Here is a 19,156-nt window from a genome sequence, read left to right on the forward strand (position 1 = left end):
AAATCCCTCAGTGACCTCTTTTGCCAGTAACGTGTCGACAGTGTTGGGCTCAGTGAGAGCGGATTAAAGATTGTGACACGTGTGGGAAGAATTGGGAAGCACCTCCATGCCAGGGTGAAAACCATGAGTGAAGCCAAAGATGAGAAAATCGACAAACTGCTTATCAGGGTGATCACTGAGAGCAGCAGCGAGTGCACGTACCTTGATGGGCGTGCCGAGGTGACGTTCTAGTCATGCCGCTGTGTTGGTGGGATTATGGGGGCAGGTGGTCCTGGTGTGAGCACCCCCGCAGAAGGACCAGACGTGCAGGAGGCGGCAGCCAGACGAGTTGCAACCCCACTGATTGAAATTACTGCACACCATCCTGCCGCCCTGATAGAGGATCCGCTGTCCTTGCTTGTTGACGCCCTTTGACACCAGCACGTTGACAGTGGGACGTGCATCCTTGGCTCTGGGGATGACAGGAGGAGGAGGTGCAGCGGAAGTCAGACAGTCGAAGATCGGGGCATTGCGTGGAGTGGTGGGGCGGGAGTGCAGTGGAGGAGCCATGATAGTGCATGCAGAGGCCGGGTGAGAAGGGGCGCTGCATAAGTCGCAGGAGAGGGAGGAACGAACTGCAAAAATGCGGCAGTATATTTCAGAATCGAGGACCCCCCAGTACGTCCCCTGATTTAGCTGCTGCAACCGGCCGGCTGCTTGTGCAGCAAAGTGGACATGGTAGCTATAAAATCCCAGCCCCCCAAAACGCAAAGCCATGTCCAACACGATGGACAAATAGTCATCCAGCTCTGATCGACGGTATGGATAAGCAGAGCAGATGACGTCATGAAATAGGGAGAAAGCTAGAGCAAACTCAACAGGAGTTAAGTCTTTAGACCTGGCTGGCAATGACTGCTTTAGTAGAACTGGACCGAGGACAGTCTGCAGTTCCCTGGGTTGACTACTGTCGAAAAAGGATGGCTGAATGAGCTGGACTAGGTCTACATAATTACTGGATAATATTTGCTGGCGCAGTGAGTGCGAGACGGGTGAGGGGCGGTAGATGGCAGAGGCTGGCGGAGCTGGTGGTGTGGCTGTGGCCAGATTGTAGACGGTAGCAGAGGAAAAACATTAGAGGGTGGGGGGGGTGGTAAGGAAGGGGTAAGGAGAGACACGTCGGAAAGAGAGTGGAAGGCAGTGAAACACCCACCGGAGGAGCCCCTTGTGCTGCAGGACGGGGCTCCTGGGCTGCGATGCCAGCCGGAACAGGATAGTTGGAAGGAAGGGTGGAGGAAAGGGATGTGGGGATGGAGGATGTGTGTGCACGGGGTGAGAGTGGAGGCCTGTGAGACAGGGAGGAGAAGAAGGCAGATATTGCGCGTGACATATCTGCATCAGAGGGAGCAGGCACAAGGGGTGATACGACCTGACCCCCGGCTGGGGCAATGAATGAGAGAGGCTGCTCAGGCTGGAGTGGTGGAGGCGCCGTGACGTCACCGACGGTGACGCTGGCGGGAGTAGGCCCTGGAAGGGAACCCAGAAGTGCGGCCGGCTTGGGAGAAGGAGCTGTGGTCTCAGGGGCCCGGCTGAATAGAGCTGGAACAGCCTGGACTTATTGTCGCTGCGGTAGAAGGGGATGTTTTTGCCCAGGAACCGCTGGAGCCGGGCGATGGTCCAATCCCTGATGTCGGGCTCTTGTGGACGTGGAGATGGTGGAGATGGCCAAGTGGAGCGCGACGGAGCGCCGTCTCAGCAGCCTGCTCCCCTGGGAGTGTCGGCTACCGGCAGACTGCTGAGATGGAGTCAGAGGATCACCTGGCTCAAACAGGGACTCGTACAAGTTGTCAGAGTCAGACCCGGACGGGTTGACTTGCAGCACATGATCCATCTTGGTGAGTACACGAAAAACACACTTGCTGAGATATGTAGGGTCGCCAATGTTCGAGAGATCTGACAGGCCTGTGGTAGAGCTGTGCTGGTATATATACGTTAGTCAGGTGATCACAGGAGTGGTTGAGATGTGGTCCTGCTCCTGAACCTAAGTTAAACAATTAACTCCATTTGTTTATTACTGCAAGTGGAAGCACTCTGCTCCTACTTTTTTTTTTTTTTGAGAGAGAGAGAGCAGGCCAAGGTCCACTTTTGCCACACGTTGGTTGCTTCTGTAGTTGTCCTTCGTTGTCACACGTAACCGTTACTTGATGGCTTGACTACTGCCATGCACTAGGCTGGCATCACTCTTCGGCCTTTCTGGAGGGGCAGCTTAGCCTTAAGGTAAGATGAAGGTACATTTTGATTTAATTGGGTGTCCAAATTGTACAGGGGCTGTGATACCAAGTAGCTCACCTGATAGAGTGGGCTTCATGTACATAAAGGCACTGCTCCTGCTGCAGCAGCAACAGGTTCAGTTCTGGCCCATTGCTGCATGCCATTCTCTCTCTTCCCTTTCACACAAACACTGTCCTATCAAATAAAGTCTCAAAGGAAATGGGTGTGGCTGGATGTGTGATAATTTAGCTGCTATTTAGAGCTGAAACCTAGCTGAGACTGCTCATAATAGTTTCCTCAGAACTTTATGCAGTAAAGCTGATGGAACAGTAGCCTATACTGATGAGTGGAGACATGGAAATGTAAGTTAAAGATGTTATTTTTAGATTTCTTATGTTTTTAACAAGATTGTTACTACTTACAGAAGTAAAACAAGAATTACATTTTCGCTTTCTGTTGTTTTGCATCAGGCTTTGTGTTAAGAACTTTAGATCACAGGTGTGTATTACTGTGAGTGAATAGCTCTGCTCCAGCTGTTTGGACTGTGCATTTTATGAGCAAAAACAAAAACGTGTTGGTAAGGAACTATAGAAGAACACAGCAAACTGAGAGGAGAAACTTGTATACAGGAGCATATAGGTGCAGGAACATAGGATTATTACAGGAACCACAGCACTGTAGAGCATAAGCAGCTAAAATATGATGGATCACGTCACTTTCATGTTCTCACCATATCATCAAGGTAACAGAGGTGGGGACATCAACCAACAAAATTTGACTGCTGTGCTGAAGCCCACTCTGTGACTTCAAACAGAGATGTTTTTTTTTTCTGTGACCATTGATTTACAAAGATTCACTTAAATATTTTCTCCTTGCTGGCAAGGCTGCAACTGTGACTAGACTTTCCTGCAGATTTTCGAATGATTTGATGAGATGGTCATGGAACTGGCTGAAGCAGTGCACTGCAGTGCCCTGCAAAACCACACCTGCGCAGGTGAAACCCCAGTCCTATGGACGAGGACCTGCTCCATATGTGGATATAAATGACTCATTCTAGGTGACGAAAACAGGATTCTTTTTTTTTTTTCCTCAGGTGATTATGATAAAACATACTCATTACATTATAGTCCACACTGGACCTTTAAAAACATATGTTTTTTTTTCTCTGTTATTGACTGTGTGTGTGTGTGTGTGTGTGTGTTTTTTTTACCAAACAGTCTATGGCATTTACTAGAAATGGGTGTGGTGAGAGCGTGGAAATCTTAGCAGAGGTTGCTCAACAGTTTCTCCAGATCATAACACAATAAAGCTGATGGTACAGTAGCTAGCCTGTTCCTGTTTTGACAAATGGAGAAATGGGAAGGTTTTTCATTTCAAGGATTTCATTTTTGTAGACTGCCTTTGTATTTAACATGAATGTGAAAATGAAATTAAAACGAGAATAAAATGTTTTGATTTTTGCTGTTTTGCATTGGGCTTTGTGTTCAGCACTTGGTTACTTTACAGTTGTGTATTACTGCAAGTGGAAGCGCTCTGCTCCTATTTTATTTTTAATTTTTTTGAGAGAGAGCAGGCCAAGGTCCACTTTTGCCACACGTTGGTTGCTTCTGTAGTTGTCCTTCGTTGTCACACGTAACCGTTACTTGATGGCTGACTTCAGACTGCTGCCATGCACTAAGCCGGCATCACTCTTCAGCCTTTCTGGAGGGGCAGCTTAGCCTTAAGGTAAGATGAAGGTACATTTTGAGTTAATTGGGTGTCCAAATTGTACAGGGGGTGTGACACCAAGTAGCTCACCTGATAGAGTGGGCTTCGTGTACATAAAGGCACTGCTCCTGCTGCTGCAGCAACAGGTTCAGTTCTGGCCCATTGCTGCATGCCATTCTCTCTCTTCCCTTTCACACAAACACTGTCCTATCAAATAAAGTCTCAAAGGAAATGGGTGTGGCTGGATGTGTGATAATTTAGCTGCTATTTAGAGCTGAAACCTAGCTGAGACTGCTCATAATAGTTTCCTCAGAACTTTATGCAGTAAAGCTGATGGAACAGTAGCCTATACTGATGAGTGGAGACATGGAAATGTAAGTTAAAGATGTCATTTTTAGATTTCTTATGTTTTTAACAAGATTGTTACTACTTACAGAAGTAAAACAAGAATTACATTTTCGCTTTCTGTTGTTTTGCATCAGGCTTTGTGTTAAAATACTTAGTTAGTTTACAGGTGTGTATTACTGTGAGTGAATAGCTCTGCTCCAGCTGTTTGGACTGTGCATTTTATGAGCAAAAACAAAAACGTGTTAGAAAGGAACTATAGAAGAACACAGCAAACTGAGAGGAGACACTTGTATACAGGAGCATATAGGTGCAGGAACATAGGATTATTACGGAAACCACAGCACAGCAGAGCATAAACAGCTAAAATATGATGGATCACGTCACTTTCATGTTCTCATCATATCATCAAGGTAACAGAGGTGGGGGACTCCAATCACATGACTTAATAAAATAATAACAAATGAAAAAAAGACATCAACCAACAAAATTTGACTGCTGTGCTGAAGGCCACTCTGGGAGGTCTGAAGAAGCTCGACTGCTTCCTGGATGCAGTGGAGAAACTGGCGGTCATCTTGCTTCATGTGTTCATGGAGGAGAACCAGGTGCTACATCTGTGACAGCTGGAGTTTTTCTAGGTCTGATAATAGGTAGGACAGCACTGGGATTAACCAGCGGACTCAACAGTGCTGTTACCACCGCCACAGAGCTTGTGGTAAACCATAAACATCAAAAGGAAGCTGGTGAAGTCTTCCAGAGCTTCATGGAGGATGTGCAGAGTCTCCAGGATTGTCTGGAGGAGGTGTCTGCTCAACCAGCTGCTAACATTCCATTGAATGTACAATATCTCAAGGTACTCAGTTTGTTGAGTAAACCTGTGTCAGTTAGACGCAGTATTGGCTCACTTGTTACAGATGTCTCAGCTTTACAGGCATTGAGAAGTGACGAGCAGGCTCTGAGGGCTGGCTTAGTGGTGGTGCAGGAAGGACAAGCATTACGTAATGTGCCCAGGGTGGCTTCAGATCTCCCAGATATTGGACAGGCAACTGTCAAAGGGCCTCTTGCCCTCTCCAAGTCAGCCAGGGCTGGTCTCATTGGGCTCAATGCTCTCTTCCTCGGCATGGATATTGTCTTCATCTGTAAAGACAGTATCAGTCTGGCCAAAGGCAGCAAGACTGAAATCTCGCAGTTAATCAGAGCCAGAGCTGCTCGTTGGAGCTCAGAGTTGGACTCATGGCAGAAGATTCATGACTCACTGAGCAAAGGTCTGCAGACATCAGAGAAAAACAAAGGTATCCTGGAGACGCCATATTATCCAGAGAGGGAGGTGAAGACAGAAAGAAAAACAGAAACTCCATCTGATGAAGTGGATGTAAAGCCAAAAATGAAAGAGAAAAAATAGGATGTGTGATACAGTAGTGCACAGTGAACAGAGACAATTGCTGCATATGTAGCACCAATCATCTTGTTGCCAACTCTGACACTTTGGTCAGAAATTAGATCCATTTAAACTCAGCTTACAGCTTACTGTTCAGCATCATTAATTCATTTATTTCTGTAACTGTTTATCCTCTTGAGGGTCGCGGGGGGGCTGGAGCCTATCCCAGCTGACACTGGGCGAGAGGTGGGGTACACCCTGGACAGGTCGCCAGACTATCACAAGGTTGACACATAGAGACAGACAACCATTCACACTTCCTCGTTGTGTCATTTTGAACAAGTGATTTTAGTTACAGTTTTTTACAATGACTTCAGCTCTAATTTCAGAACCTTGATATCCCCTTTCACATCTCTAGACACAAAACTCAAAGCTAATGATCAAAATGCATGTTTTTTCAAAACTCCTAACACTTTTTCCAATTGCTTGGATACTATACACATTGACCTAAGATCATTTGTTCATTAACTAGAATCACCTGCTCAAAATGACACAACTTAACATCAAAGTATTACCATTTCAAAATGCAATTCACACATTACATCTGACATGACTGTCTATTCATTTCATTACAATGATCTAACCATCAGTGTATACAACTGCTCAAAATAATACAGTTTTGTACAATCTCTTTAGCGCTAATTTCAGAACCTTGATGTCATTTTTCACAACTCAAGTCACAAAACTCAAAACGGTCATCCCTTGTAACACAGGCTGTCCAAATGCTCAAAACATTGCATTGTGCATCCATATTATTAAAGAAACCTTACACCTGCAGAATCACTGTTTCAAATAAACGCATTGTATCATGAAATACCATATGAACTTACAGTAATTTAGATCACCCACGCACAAGATACAGATAGTTTCATTGTTTATTACTTTGAACAATCATTAAATATTATAGTACAAAATATGTGAACAATGTTTCATTATGGTACTACATCACTCTAAACTGTTACCTGAAATTTATTGAAGAAATACAACATAGATTTCTTTGAATCAAAGCAAAAATAATTGGCTACAAAAAAGAAAAAAACTACAGTACTATAAAACGCATGTAAAAATAAACTTAAAAAAAAAGAAAATCACTCAATCCAAAAAAGGATTGATTACTGTACTGCACTTCTATCCATCAACCCTGTCTTGTGGATTTGGCCACAGGTTCTCATCCACATCACAGTTGATGTTTTCATTTGCCAAACATCTCCTCTACCACATTCCCCCACACCTCTAAAATGAGGCCCATGGCCACCTCTCTGTTGAGGCCTAAGCCCTCCTCTCATACGAGGCCCACGTACTAACAGGAACTAAGAAACGAGATCATATTTCTCCTGTTTTAGCTTCTCTGCACTGGCTCCCTATGAAATCCAGAATTGAATTTAAAATCCTACTGTTAACTTATAAAGCTCTAAATGGTCAAGCTCCGTCATATCTTAGAGAGCTCATAGTGCCATATTGTCCCACCAGAACACTGCGCTCTGAGAACGCAGGGTTACTCGTGGTCCCTAAAGTCTTCAAAAGTAGATCAGGAGCCAGAGCCTTCAGCTATCAGGCTCCTCTCCTGTGGAATCATCTTCCTGTTACAGTCCGGGAGGCAGACACCGTCTCCACATTTAAGACTAGACTTAAGACTTTCCTCTTTGATAAAGCTTATAGTAAGGGCTGGCTCAGGCTTGCCCTGTACCAGCCCCTAGTTAGGCTGACTTAGGCCTAGTCTGTTGGGGGACCTCCTATAACACACCCAGCACCTTCTCTCCTTCTCTCTCTCTCTCTCTCTCTCTCTCTCTCTCTCTCTCTCTCTCGTGTTTTATTACTGCATCTTGCTAACTCGGCCATACTGCGTGTCACTAACTCGGCTTCTTCTCCGGAGCCTTTGTGCTCCACTGTCTCTCAGATTAACGCATATCGCAGCGGTGCCTGGATGGTGTGACGTGTGTGGTTGTGCTGCTGCCGTATTAAATACATCTTCATGTCTTACAAAGGCAACAAATAGAGAAATAAGCACCTATTAGCTTTGTTATATCATCATATTCATTGTCATTGTAAAATATTTTCAGTGTATTCTACTGCAAATTATTGTGCCCATGGTGTTTCCAGTATATGTAGAATACTGTTGAAAAAGTAGGTTTCCTGAAACTCATTGATAATTGATTGTGTCTCTTTGTAGTCGTTTTAATGTCTTGTTGCATAAGAGACTTTGATAAGGTTTAAGTGTGGAAAAAAAAGGCTCTGGCCAGGGCCCCAAAGGGTCAGGGGCCTTTTTTTCCAGGAATAATTAGTGGTTGGTGCAAGATGTTTCTCCTGCACTGTCAAAGAATAAACCGAGGGAGGAGATACAGGTCTTGAAATGAGAGACTCCATAACAACAATTTAATTTGAATTTGTTCTGAAATCTCAGAAACTGTATGATATTATGTGTTACAGAAAAGAACTTGAGAAGGCCTTGTGTGGCTTCACCACAGATACCCTCACCTACATCGACACAGTGAGGGGATTCTGTGAGAGGAACCCGAAATGGATGCTGGGGAGGGAGACAGAGCTGCACATGATGATGGATATCAAAGACAGGGCTGACAAGATCGACCTAAGCATTGGCCATGTTAAGCAGTCAAAGAACAGAGGTAAGGCTATGTGGGAATATATGAAGAGCAAGGTAACCCAGGTGACTGCAGACAGCAGGCGTGCAAAGCTGGAGACAGAGCTGGCTGAAGTACTTAAGGCCACTCTGGGAGGTCTGGAGGAGCTCAACTGCTTCCTGGATGCAGTGGAGAAACTGGCGGCCACCTCACTTCATGTGTTCATGGAGGAGAACCAGGTGCTACATCTGCCAGAAGAGATCAGCCCTGAACATGTTCAGGTTGTCATCATTGCTGCACGGCTAATCTGCCCTCTCCTCCTCAAGTTTAAAAGAGATGCAAGTGTCTTCTTCCTTCCCAAACTGCAGAATGTGGAAGTGCTGTCATATCAGCTGGACAGATACATTCAGACCACCAAGACAATCTGTGAGAAGTTAGAGAAAAGGTAAACTGACATTTCCTCAAAATAATATGTAGAATACTAAAAAAAGCCATCTGTTTTATTCAGTGTAATGTTGTGCGTCACAGCTCCCTCTGTGAGTTTTCCCTGAAGAACACAGAGACCCTGGTAGACCTCAATGGGGATTTGTCTGAAGAGGACATACAAAGGATGCTTGATCACATTAATCAGCTTCATGAAATCAGGTAAGCATTAAACATTATGCAGCACAGTTGTGTCATGAGTGACAGCAATGAAAATGACTGTCTGATGCATGCTGCAACATACAGTACAAAATTATTTGCTTTCTTGTTTATGTTCCTACTCAGCATGAAGGTCTGTCAGAATATCTCAACATCTATTGGAATTTGATACAGATATCCATGATCCCCAGAAGATGAATCCTAATGGCCTTACTGATACTTTCTGGGTGTATTTCTTCTCTAGCGCCACCACAATGTTGAATTTTTCACTTATCCTGTGAAATATCTCAACATCTACTCGATAGATTGGCACAACATTTTTTGTGGACATGAATGGTTCTCAGAGGATAAATTCTGGTGTGCCTTTGACTTTTCCTCCAGCATAACTGCCAAGTCAAAAAATTAATCAGTTTGATTTGCCCAAAACTTTAGTGTATGATCAAATTCCTGCAACACATGCATTCCCATCAGCCTCAGATTTACTGTATATTTGGAGCTGGTTTTTGGTCATTTGGTCATTAGATTTCTGGAGCCAAAAGTGACCACCATAGAGGTGGATCTGACTCATAGACTGCCTTACAGACAGCTTGTCACTCAAAGAAACCCAGCCCTTAATTATGTGTAGCCTAAATTTAAGTCTTAATAGAATGTTAACAGGTGAGTTATGTAAAAATCCTACCCCCGGTACAGTTGTCATGAGTGTTGAAATTAGCTTTAGGGACCAAAACCATTTTTTGTACAAGGCTGTAAACATGTTTATGTCTGCTGTAAAGTTGGGTGTTTTAACATCAGTGTCTATTAGTCTGGGTGATATGTCAAAATCATGTTCACTTTTTCATAAAACCAGGAAATTTGGAACACTTGTACAGTTTGGAACCCTGAACATTTTTACAAAAACGCCTCATGATAGCCATGGCCGCCATTTTACATTCCACCGTAAATGAATAATGTATTTTGCATCATATCACCTGCACCAAAAATCATAACACAGAATAGTTTATGTCTGCCTCTATGTTTTGAATGTCAAGGATTACAATTATACCATAAACATCATAAAACTGTACAGGTGAACAATTAATGGTGGACTCAGTGACGTTAGAAGGAAGTCACAGTATCTGATAACCTCGTCTAGACTTTATAATATCACATCTGTTGCAGACATGTTGTGTAGTGCTTTAAAAGCTTACAGTACAATACAGTGACTGCAAAGAGGAGAGCAATATTCAATATGACCTAGCAACTCAGCTCAAAAAGAATGTGTTAAACACAAAGATTTATTATTAAAGTGTAGCCTTCATGCTTTCATTCTTTTGTGAAAAAGTGAACATTTCACCTAAGATTTGGCACATAGCCTATTCACTTTGATTATGGGGATTAAAGATTGAAAGAAGCAGTCTAAGATTGAAGATTCAGTCATTTCAGTTCAAATTGGGTACACTGTAGTCTACATACATTAAAGTAGAATAAATAAATCAATATATTGAAAATGTTTTGGGTTTTTTTGTTTTTTTTTTTAAGACAAAAAGAAAGACAAAAAAAACTTGTAGAAACACATTATCTGTCGGATCTATCTTTCGCCAAAGGTGCCGGTTTCTTGCTAATTTGAGCGAAACGGAGGAGGAGAAATGGCGCATAAGGTCACAGATGCTATACTTTTTATTCTACGTTAACTGTGTGTTTGGAAACGTATTTTGTATTGATTTATTCTTGCACTGCAGCTGTTAGAGCGGCTGCCAATAATGCGTTAAGATTAGGATTATTTTTTTGTCTATTTCTCACCGTGTATCACCTGCATCAACACCACATCCATAGGACTGCCATTGTTGTTTAGAGGAGTAAGGTAATTGGTTTAGAGGGCTGTGTGACATCAGAAAGTGTAACTGGGAGTACATCAATCTGGTACGAGTTCATGGGTGGTAAGTTACGGGTTTGACTGCCGTTCCAGTGCACTTTCACGGGTAGAAGGTTGTAAAAACACAAGTTACAGGTTGCCTGGAACGTGCCATAACTTGCTTTTGGAGCCAGTCTCAAGCATCTGTTTAAGGAACTGCAGTTTTTAGCACTTCGGCATGGGCTTCATTTTAGAGGCTGCTGCTTGATGCTAAAACGCTAAACCAAGATGATAACCATGATGAACATTATACCCATAAAACATCAGCATGTTATCACTGCTGTTTGCATTAAGCTCAAAGAACCTTGTTTAAATTTACTTCAGCTACAGGAAATTATTGGCAAAATTCATAACTCAAATGATGTGAATGTAATGATGAACATTTTCCATGATTTCTATAAGGAACTCTATCACGCTGATAATGAACACATCACTCTGAGAACCCACTCAGATATAAATTGATACAGTTACAGTTCTTGTCCAGCATGAGGTAATACCTCAGTATCATCTGAATTTATGAAATAACAATATTTATGAAAATATTGTAGCCACTTCTCTTCACTTCTAATACAGCAGATTAGCAGATAAATTGTGCACTTTTTGAAAAAAATATGAAATTTCTACTATAGCTAGTACATACCATAAGGTTTATTTTCAGATGTGGAGGGAAGTCAGATTTGACCTCTGAGGCCCGGGAGAGGTCTAATTCAAGATGGCCGCCAATAATATTCAAATATGCTTAACTTTGGAACCAAACACAGTAGAAAAACATTTAAGGTGTCATTTCCAACTAAATTTAGGGTGCCCATTCAGTTGATGATACTTTTGAAATCACCAGAATTCAAGAAAATGCATTTAGGTCAAAGTCATGGTCAAATTATGCAGACGGAGTGAGCTAAAGGATGCAAAAAGATGGTTTCCAACATAATAACAGTAATGATCATTAAAAATGTATTAACTTACAATATTTCAGTAGGCCTACTATGCTTCTTATACTGAAACTTGCTTTGAAATCAGTAATAACACGTCTACATTTACATGCCAGCTATTAGCTCTCAAGCCTGTTTGATACCAGCGGCACAGTATTGAACTAGGCTACTTTGCTATCACCATTAATTCAGCTATAGTCCTACTTCACACAAATGACCAAGCTGAAATCTCTAGAACATGCGCTGTTCAATCATTCAACTGACTTCAGCTCATGTATGTTCCAGACTGTCTTCTAGTTTAGCTAGCAGAATTATTTTGATCAGTGCCCACCTTTTTTTTTTTTTTTTTTTTTAACCACAGAAGCTAGATTGCTAACTAACTAGGCAGACTCATTCCTGGCTACAATCAAATTCAATGTATTTGCATGTTAAGGCTTTACTCAAGTATACTTATATTAACTGCGTTTCCCAGATGGCTCATAGCGCTAAGAGCTTCTTAAGAACGTTCTTAAGCCTCCCGTGAAAGAAAAATGCATGTCCCAGATCGCTCTTAGCTTAAGAAAATCTTTCACTAAGAAGGAGTTGTAAGATCGAGCTAACCCACTCTTAACAGTCTTCTTAGCGACCAAATGCTCACAAATCCAGCCACGTCAGGCAAATTAATATTACACTAAGCTTTCTGACTAATTACTGTCTGAGTAATTTTATATTTTCTGTTTTTCAGAGTAATTTTTTCCCTGTTTTTCTGAGTAATAATTTCTGTTTTTCGGAGTAATTTATTTATTTTTCTGTTTATTGATGTAATTTTTTCCCTATTTTTCGTGCTAATTTTTTTCTGTTTTTCGTGGTAATTTTTTTTCCTGAACGAGGAGACGAGATAATTCAAAATCTCGCGAGAAGCTCCCACCTGGCACCTGCAAGTGACTGGTGCCTGCGTAAAGTCGACAAACTAATGATAACACCATCTATGTGACTTAGAGACAAGAGTATCTCCCAGTGTCTCAAACCCAAAACAAAGTGAAACTGGACTAAACTAAACAAGCGGGTCATGTTGGCTTCCATTATATCGAGCTTTCAAGAAAGGAATGAAAGCAACTGATGTTCTATTGCTCTCTTAACTCAGAAAAAAATACTCAGAAAAACAGAAAAATTACCACAAAAAACAGAAAAAAAAATACCACAAAAAAACAGAAAATATTACACCGAAAAACAGAAAAATAAAAAAATTACTCAGAAAAACAGAAAAAATGACTCAATAAAACAGATTTTTTTTTTTTTTAATTTGTCAAGTGAATGCAATACCCTATGGAAGCCCATTTCCGCCACTTGATGGAAAAAAAAAAATATCTATTAACTCAAAATAATGAGATACTAAGTCAAAATTATGAGATACTAAGTCAAAATAATGACATACTAAGTCAAAATAATGAGATACCAAGTCAAAATTATGACTTAATAAGTCAAAATAATGAGATACTAAATCAAAATAATGAGATACTAAGTCAAAATAATGACTTGCTAAGTCAAAATAATAAGATACTAAGTCAAAATTATGACTTAATAAGTCAAAATAATGAGATACTAAGTCAAAATAATGACTTGCTAAGTCAAAATAATGACATACTAAGTCAAAAATAATGAGATACTAAGTCACAATAATGACTTGCTAAGTCAAAATAATGAGATACTAAGTCAAAATAGTGACTTGCTAAGTCAAAATAATGAGATACCAAGTCCAATAATGAGGTGAATGAGTACAGTTACAGCCTTCAACAATCCATACTCTTCATCTCTCAGTCACGATGGATAACATCATTGAGGGATACTAACTCAAAACAGTGAGGTCATAACTCATGTACATCGGATATGCCACACACTACACTTTGATGTGACGTATGGGGTAAGTTTGGCTACTTAAGTAGTCTACAAATTACAAAATGTAGTAAAATAGTGTTGATTTTAAGTGTTCTGTTTGGCTAAGGCATAAAGTTAATTATACAACAGTTAGTTTTGACCGAGTAATTTGACTGGACGAGAAGCATTCCGTGAGTGCTGATATAGAGTAAAACATCACTGGGACTTGGAACAGTAAAATCACTCTGCTCACAGGTGTTAAAAATATAAACACAACCGTTAATTAACCAACTGTCACACTCGCTACACTGACACAAACTGACACTAGCGTTACACCAAGAAGATGGATATTTTCCCCAAAATTACATTTGAATTAAATTATGAGTGGTCGTCAGGAGAGCCAGGAGTCTTCTGTGCAGACCTCCAGGCAGGGGTGTCGTTTCAGCAAAAGCTAAGGTATGGCAATATGACATGACGTCACAGAGCTACTGATGATGGAGTTTCAAAAATATGAACTTACGTAGTACATACTATGCTACTGAAATCTGTTTCAAAGGACATGAAGCTGTTTCTCACATTCATAATACCTCATGTCTGCATGTAATGCACGACTTGGTGAGAGCAGTGAAAACATCGGATCTATTTCGGTGTATATTTCAGAACCACGGACAGCGAGCGGGCGTTTAATTATCATTAGTCATGTGTTTAACTTCACAGAAAATAAAGAAAATAAATTAATTACAAGCTCATTTCTAGAAGATAACCAAGGAGTCCGGTGTATGAAACACAGTAAAACAAAGGCCAATTTGGTACAATACTGTATAGGCAAATTTATTGGAGTGTCTCCAGAGACTGAAAATACAAGCTTAACATGCCGACATGAAGAAAAAACCCCACATACAATCAGACAGGCTTCAAGACATCATTTAGACAGACTATCTACAGCAGCAGAGCAAAATGCTTTTACAACACACAGATACCGTATTTTTCCAAATAGTAGCCCGGGTGTTTATTTCACAAAATCGATTTTGACCCCAGGTGTTTAAAAGAACCAGGCGGCTATTTGCTCAAGGCTTTTTCTTTTCTTTTCTTTTTTTTTTTGCACCAACCTGCACCAGGCCGTTATTTGGTTACAGTTCCTGTCCGGTATGTTTTAGTGCAAAAATACTGTATAATGTAGGAGTGAGCTCATGTACAAAAATCTCTAAACATTTAGAGTGGGTCATTTTTTTCGTGTATACGGGTTTCACCACTGGGTGGAGCTATTGCATTATACCAGTAAAGCCCCAGTTATCCAAATACCAACCGAATGGGCCATTTAACCAACAGTTACAGGCCGCCACACAGAAATATCGCCATCGCCATCCCGAATTTTGTTCCCTGAGTCCTGACAGTAAGCTATGGCGAGCCTGTAGAAGCTATATTTCCCATGCATGTCAGCGATTTTCACCGGGGACGCACATGAGTAATTCAGGCTGACATCACCTGTTTTTCAGCGAACTCTTCTGGTAATTTCATTAAAAGCCATGGCATATAGCTCCACAGTAACTTATTATTATTATTATTATTATTATTGGGCCTTCTAAGAGTGGGCTACAATGAGTACCGGGCCATCAAATCACAGCACCCGCGGTGAGAGGACACGGAATTGTTTTTTTAAGCACGCGGGTCAAGGCAATCACGGATATTTGATGTGGGAAAGATGTAGCCAGATGTATTACCTGTTTTAGATACGTGGCTGTCTGTCCGTCCGTCCGTCCGTCCGTCCTTCCATAGCACGAGTCATGTACACCACTTCACCACCGACCCCTGCGTAAAAGCGCAATCGGTCCCTCAAGGAGGGACAGCCATGAGGCAATGAATGAGGAAATAATCGCCCGGGCGTTTAATCGGACCGGCGTTTAATACGCAAAATGGGGTCAAACCCCCGCGGCTATTAGGTGCCTAGCGGCTATTTGTCACTGGGCGACTATTTGGAAATATATGGTAACTCACATAACTCATAACTCGCGGAGGAGTGGCGAACAATTTTATTCAATAACACTGGTATTCACTAACACTGGTATTCACTGATGAGCATATTATTGACCTATTTAAGTGCAACTTAAACTAATTGTTGTATAATTAACTTTATGCCTTAGCCAAACAGAACACTTAAAATCAACACTATTTTACTACATTTTGTAATTTGTAGACTACTTAAGTAGCCAAACTTACCCCATACATCACATCAAAGTGTAGTGTGTGGCATATCCGATGTACATGAGTTATGACCTCACTGTTTTGAGTTAGTATCCCTCAATGATGTTATCCATTGTGACTGAGAGATGAAGAGTATGGATTGTCGAAGGCTGTAACTGTACTCATTCACCTCATTATTGGACTTGGTATCTCATTATTTTGACTTAGTATCTCATTATTTTGACTTAGCAAGTCATAATTTTGACTTAGTATCTCATTATTTTTGACTTAGTATGTCATTGTTTTGACTTAGTATCTCATTATTTTGACTTAGTATCTCATTATTTTGACTTATTAAGTCATAATTTTGACTTAGTATCTCATTATTTTGACTTAGCAAGTCATTATTTTGACTTAGTATCTCATTATTTTTGACTTAGTATGTCATTATTTCGACTTAGTATCTCATTATTTTTGACTTAGTATCTCATTATTTTGACTTATTAAGTCATAATTTTGACTTGGTATCTCATTATTTTGACTTGCAAGTCATTATTTTGACTTAGTATCTCATTATTTTGACTTAGTATCTCATTATTTTTACTTATTAAGTCATAATTTTGACTTAGTATCTCATTATTTTGACTTAGTATCTCATTATTTTGACTTAGCAAGTCATTATTTTGACTTAGTATCTCATTATTTTGACTTAGCAAGTCATTATTTTGACTTAGTATCTCATAATTTTGACTTAGTAAGTCATTATTTTGACTTAGTATCTCATTATTTTGAGTTAATAGATATTATTTTTTCCCATCAAGTGGAGGAAATGGGCTTCCATACATATGTACCCATCTAATGTGTTTTCCAAAAAAAAAAGGAAGACAAAAGTCTCTCTTAATTTCCTCTTTTATCTTCATCAGGATGAACCAGAACTTCCGGATGGTGTTCTTGTTTCAGGATGAGCCATGTTCTGGCTTCATTGATGAGTTCAACAAGCGACAGCCCAGAATGCTACAGTTTCTTAAAGACCTGGAGGAGAGTGCTGTTCAGCTGGACAGGATGAATAAGGGGGCAAAGATCTCCAGTGTGGTAGGCAGCTCAGTGGGGGCAGTTGGAGGTGTGCTTTCCATCGTTGGTTTGGCATTAATTCCTGTAACAGCTGGAGTGTCTCTAGGTCTGACAATGACGGGGGTAGGGCTGGGAATAACCAGTGGAGTCAACAGTGCTGTAACCACTGCTGCAGAGATTGGAGTTAACTGCAAACATCAAAAGAAAGCCAGTGAAGTTTTCCAGAGGTTCATGGAGGATGTGCAGAGTCTCCAGGGTTGTCTAGAGGTCACCCAAAGCCAAACAAGCCAGATAGATGTGGTTCTGGGAGTTGGCAAGATGCTTTGTAAAGCTGGTGCTATTGGAAAAGGTATTGATTCACTTGTTGATGCTGCCTCAGCCCTTAAAATGTTAAAAAGTGAAGAGCTGGTGACAAGTGCTGGCAGAGTGGCAGTGCAGGAAGGACAAGCATTACGTAATGTGCCCAGGGTGGCAGCAGATCTCCCAGATATTGGACAGGCAGCTGTCAAAGGGCCTCTTGCCCTCTCCAAGTCAGCCAGGGCTGGTCTCATTGGGCTCAATGCTCTCTTCCTCGGCATGGATATTGTCTTCATCTGTAAAGACAGTATCAGTCTGGCCAAAGGCAGTGAGACCGAAGTCTCACAGTTCATCAGAGCCAGAGCTGCTCTTTGGAGCTCAGAGTTGGACTCATGGCAGAAGATTCATGACTCACTGAGCAAAGGTCTGCAGCCATCAGAGAAAAACAAAGCTATCCTGGAGATGCCATTTTATCCAGAGAGGAACAGAAACAGAAGTTCCATCTGATGAAGTGGATGAAAATCAAAAAATTGAAGAGAAAAAAATTCTGTAATACAGTAGTGTTGGTGAACAGAGACAATAGTCCTTTTTATACAGAGATAGCACTGTAAGAAGTCCCTCTTCATGCCACCTTTGTAATTTTACACAGAAGCAAACAACAGCAGCATTAGGCTGCTCCAGAGTGGGATTTTAGACAGCATGCTGGCATCGCAGAATCCAAAGAGGCGTGACAGGTGTGGCATATAATCAAACAATGTTGGCCTCTAGTGTGACATATAACATATGTGTCAGCAGCAATTTATAAAAAGTAACAATTACATAACATGGCAATAAGAATCATTAACCATCCCCTGTTTTATGGTGGCTGATCACGTCTGCTCCTTAGAGGGTAAGGAGCTCCCTGACCTCATTGTTTTCCCAATTTGTGGACATTTTCAGCCGCTGTTCTTTGAGTTAGCTGCTAACTGTTACCACAAACTTTGTAAGTCTCCTATGATAGGTTGCATGCATGTATGATAGTTATCAAAACTCACATCCTGCCAGTTGCCCTGTTAATACAGATATCGTTTCGGTGCTGTGAATACCTCCAATGCCAGCTTAAAGGTGAGACAACTCTGCCCCCCCACTCCACGATTATATGAATGGTGAGGCGGCATAATGGCATGAAATTTCCACTTTAAAGAGGGCTGTGTAAAAAGGGCTAATGACGCTAATGAAGGTCATGTTGCCAACTCTGACACTTTGATCAGAAATGAGATCCATTTAAACTGTTTAGCATCATACAGCATTAAAATGTAGGGATTTTTAATCAGCTGTAGGGGTGGGCGATATGGCCCTGAAAGAATATCACAATATCTAAAGGTATTTTTGTGATAACGATATTCTTGACGATATGACATATTAGGGAAAAAATTTATTATTAATTAAAGAAAATAGAATAAGTGATATAGTGATATAGTTTCATATGTCAACCAGTTTGCCTTCAAATATTCAGTAAAAACTAAAGAAAAATTATCTCTCATTTATTTAGTTTGTAAAGAACAACACTAACTCAGAGTGAGATTCAGATTCTGTATACAATATTAATAGTTCAACAAAATAAAATCTACCACAAGTTACACATTTAAACATCTCACAAATACAAAAAATGCACCCTGGGATCTATATATATATATGAATCAACAGGTGATTTCCTTCTCTTCTAAGTTGTTTTTTTCCCCCACCTGGACCTTTATGCTCTGTAACCTGTGACAGGCTATTTTGCTATAATAACTATCGCACATTCACATGTATGTAGTTCTTTGTTGAGCCGTAGGCGGCATGTAGGTTTGCATTATCAAAGGTTTAATCACTTGACTCCTGTGTGCGCACGGCAATCGAGGAGAAGGAGAGATGGAACCACCATGGAGTCTGTATTTATTTTTGCCCTTTAGCTATGCTTGTTGTTACCATGGGTAACAGTATGACGTCAATA

General features: G+C 41.0%; 1 protein-coding gene across 1 annotated transcript; it reads left to right on the forward strand.

Moving 5' to 3' along the window:
- Window positions 1-4,183: 4,183 nt before the first annotated feature.
- apol (apolipoprotein L) lies at window positions 4,184-18,771 on the forward strand. The gene is made up of 4 exons (XM_033644632.2): window positions 4,184-4,328; window positions 8,165-8,761; window positions 8,845-8,961; window positions 16,737-18,771. Exons 1-4 carry the CDS (start codon window positions 4,309-4,311, stop codon window positions 17,686-17,688), a joined length of 1,686 nt encoding a protein of 561 aa, XP_033500523.2. The 5' UTR covers window positions 4,184-4,308; the 3' UTR covers window positions 17,689-18,771.
- The last annotated feature ends 385 nt before the right edge of the window (window positions 18,772-19,156 follow it).

This window comes from Epinephelus lanceolatus, chromosome 18, assembly GCF_041903045.1.
Source record: "Epinephelus lanceolatus isolate andai-2023 chromosome 18, ASM4190304v1, whole genome shotgun sequence".
Lineage (NCBI taxonomy): Eukaryota > Metazoa > Chordata > Actinopteri > Perciformes > Serranidae > Epinephelus > Epinephelus lanceolatus.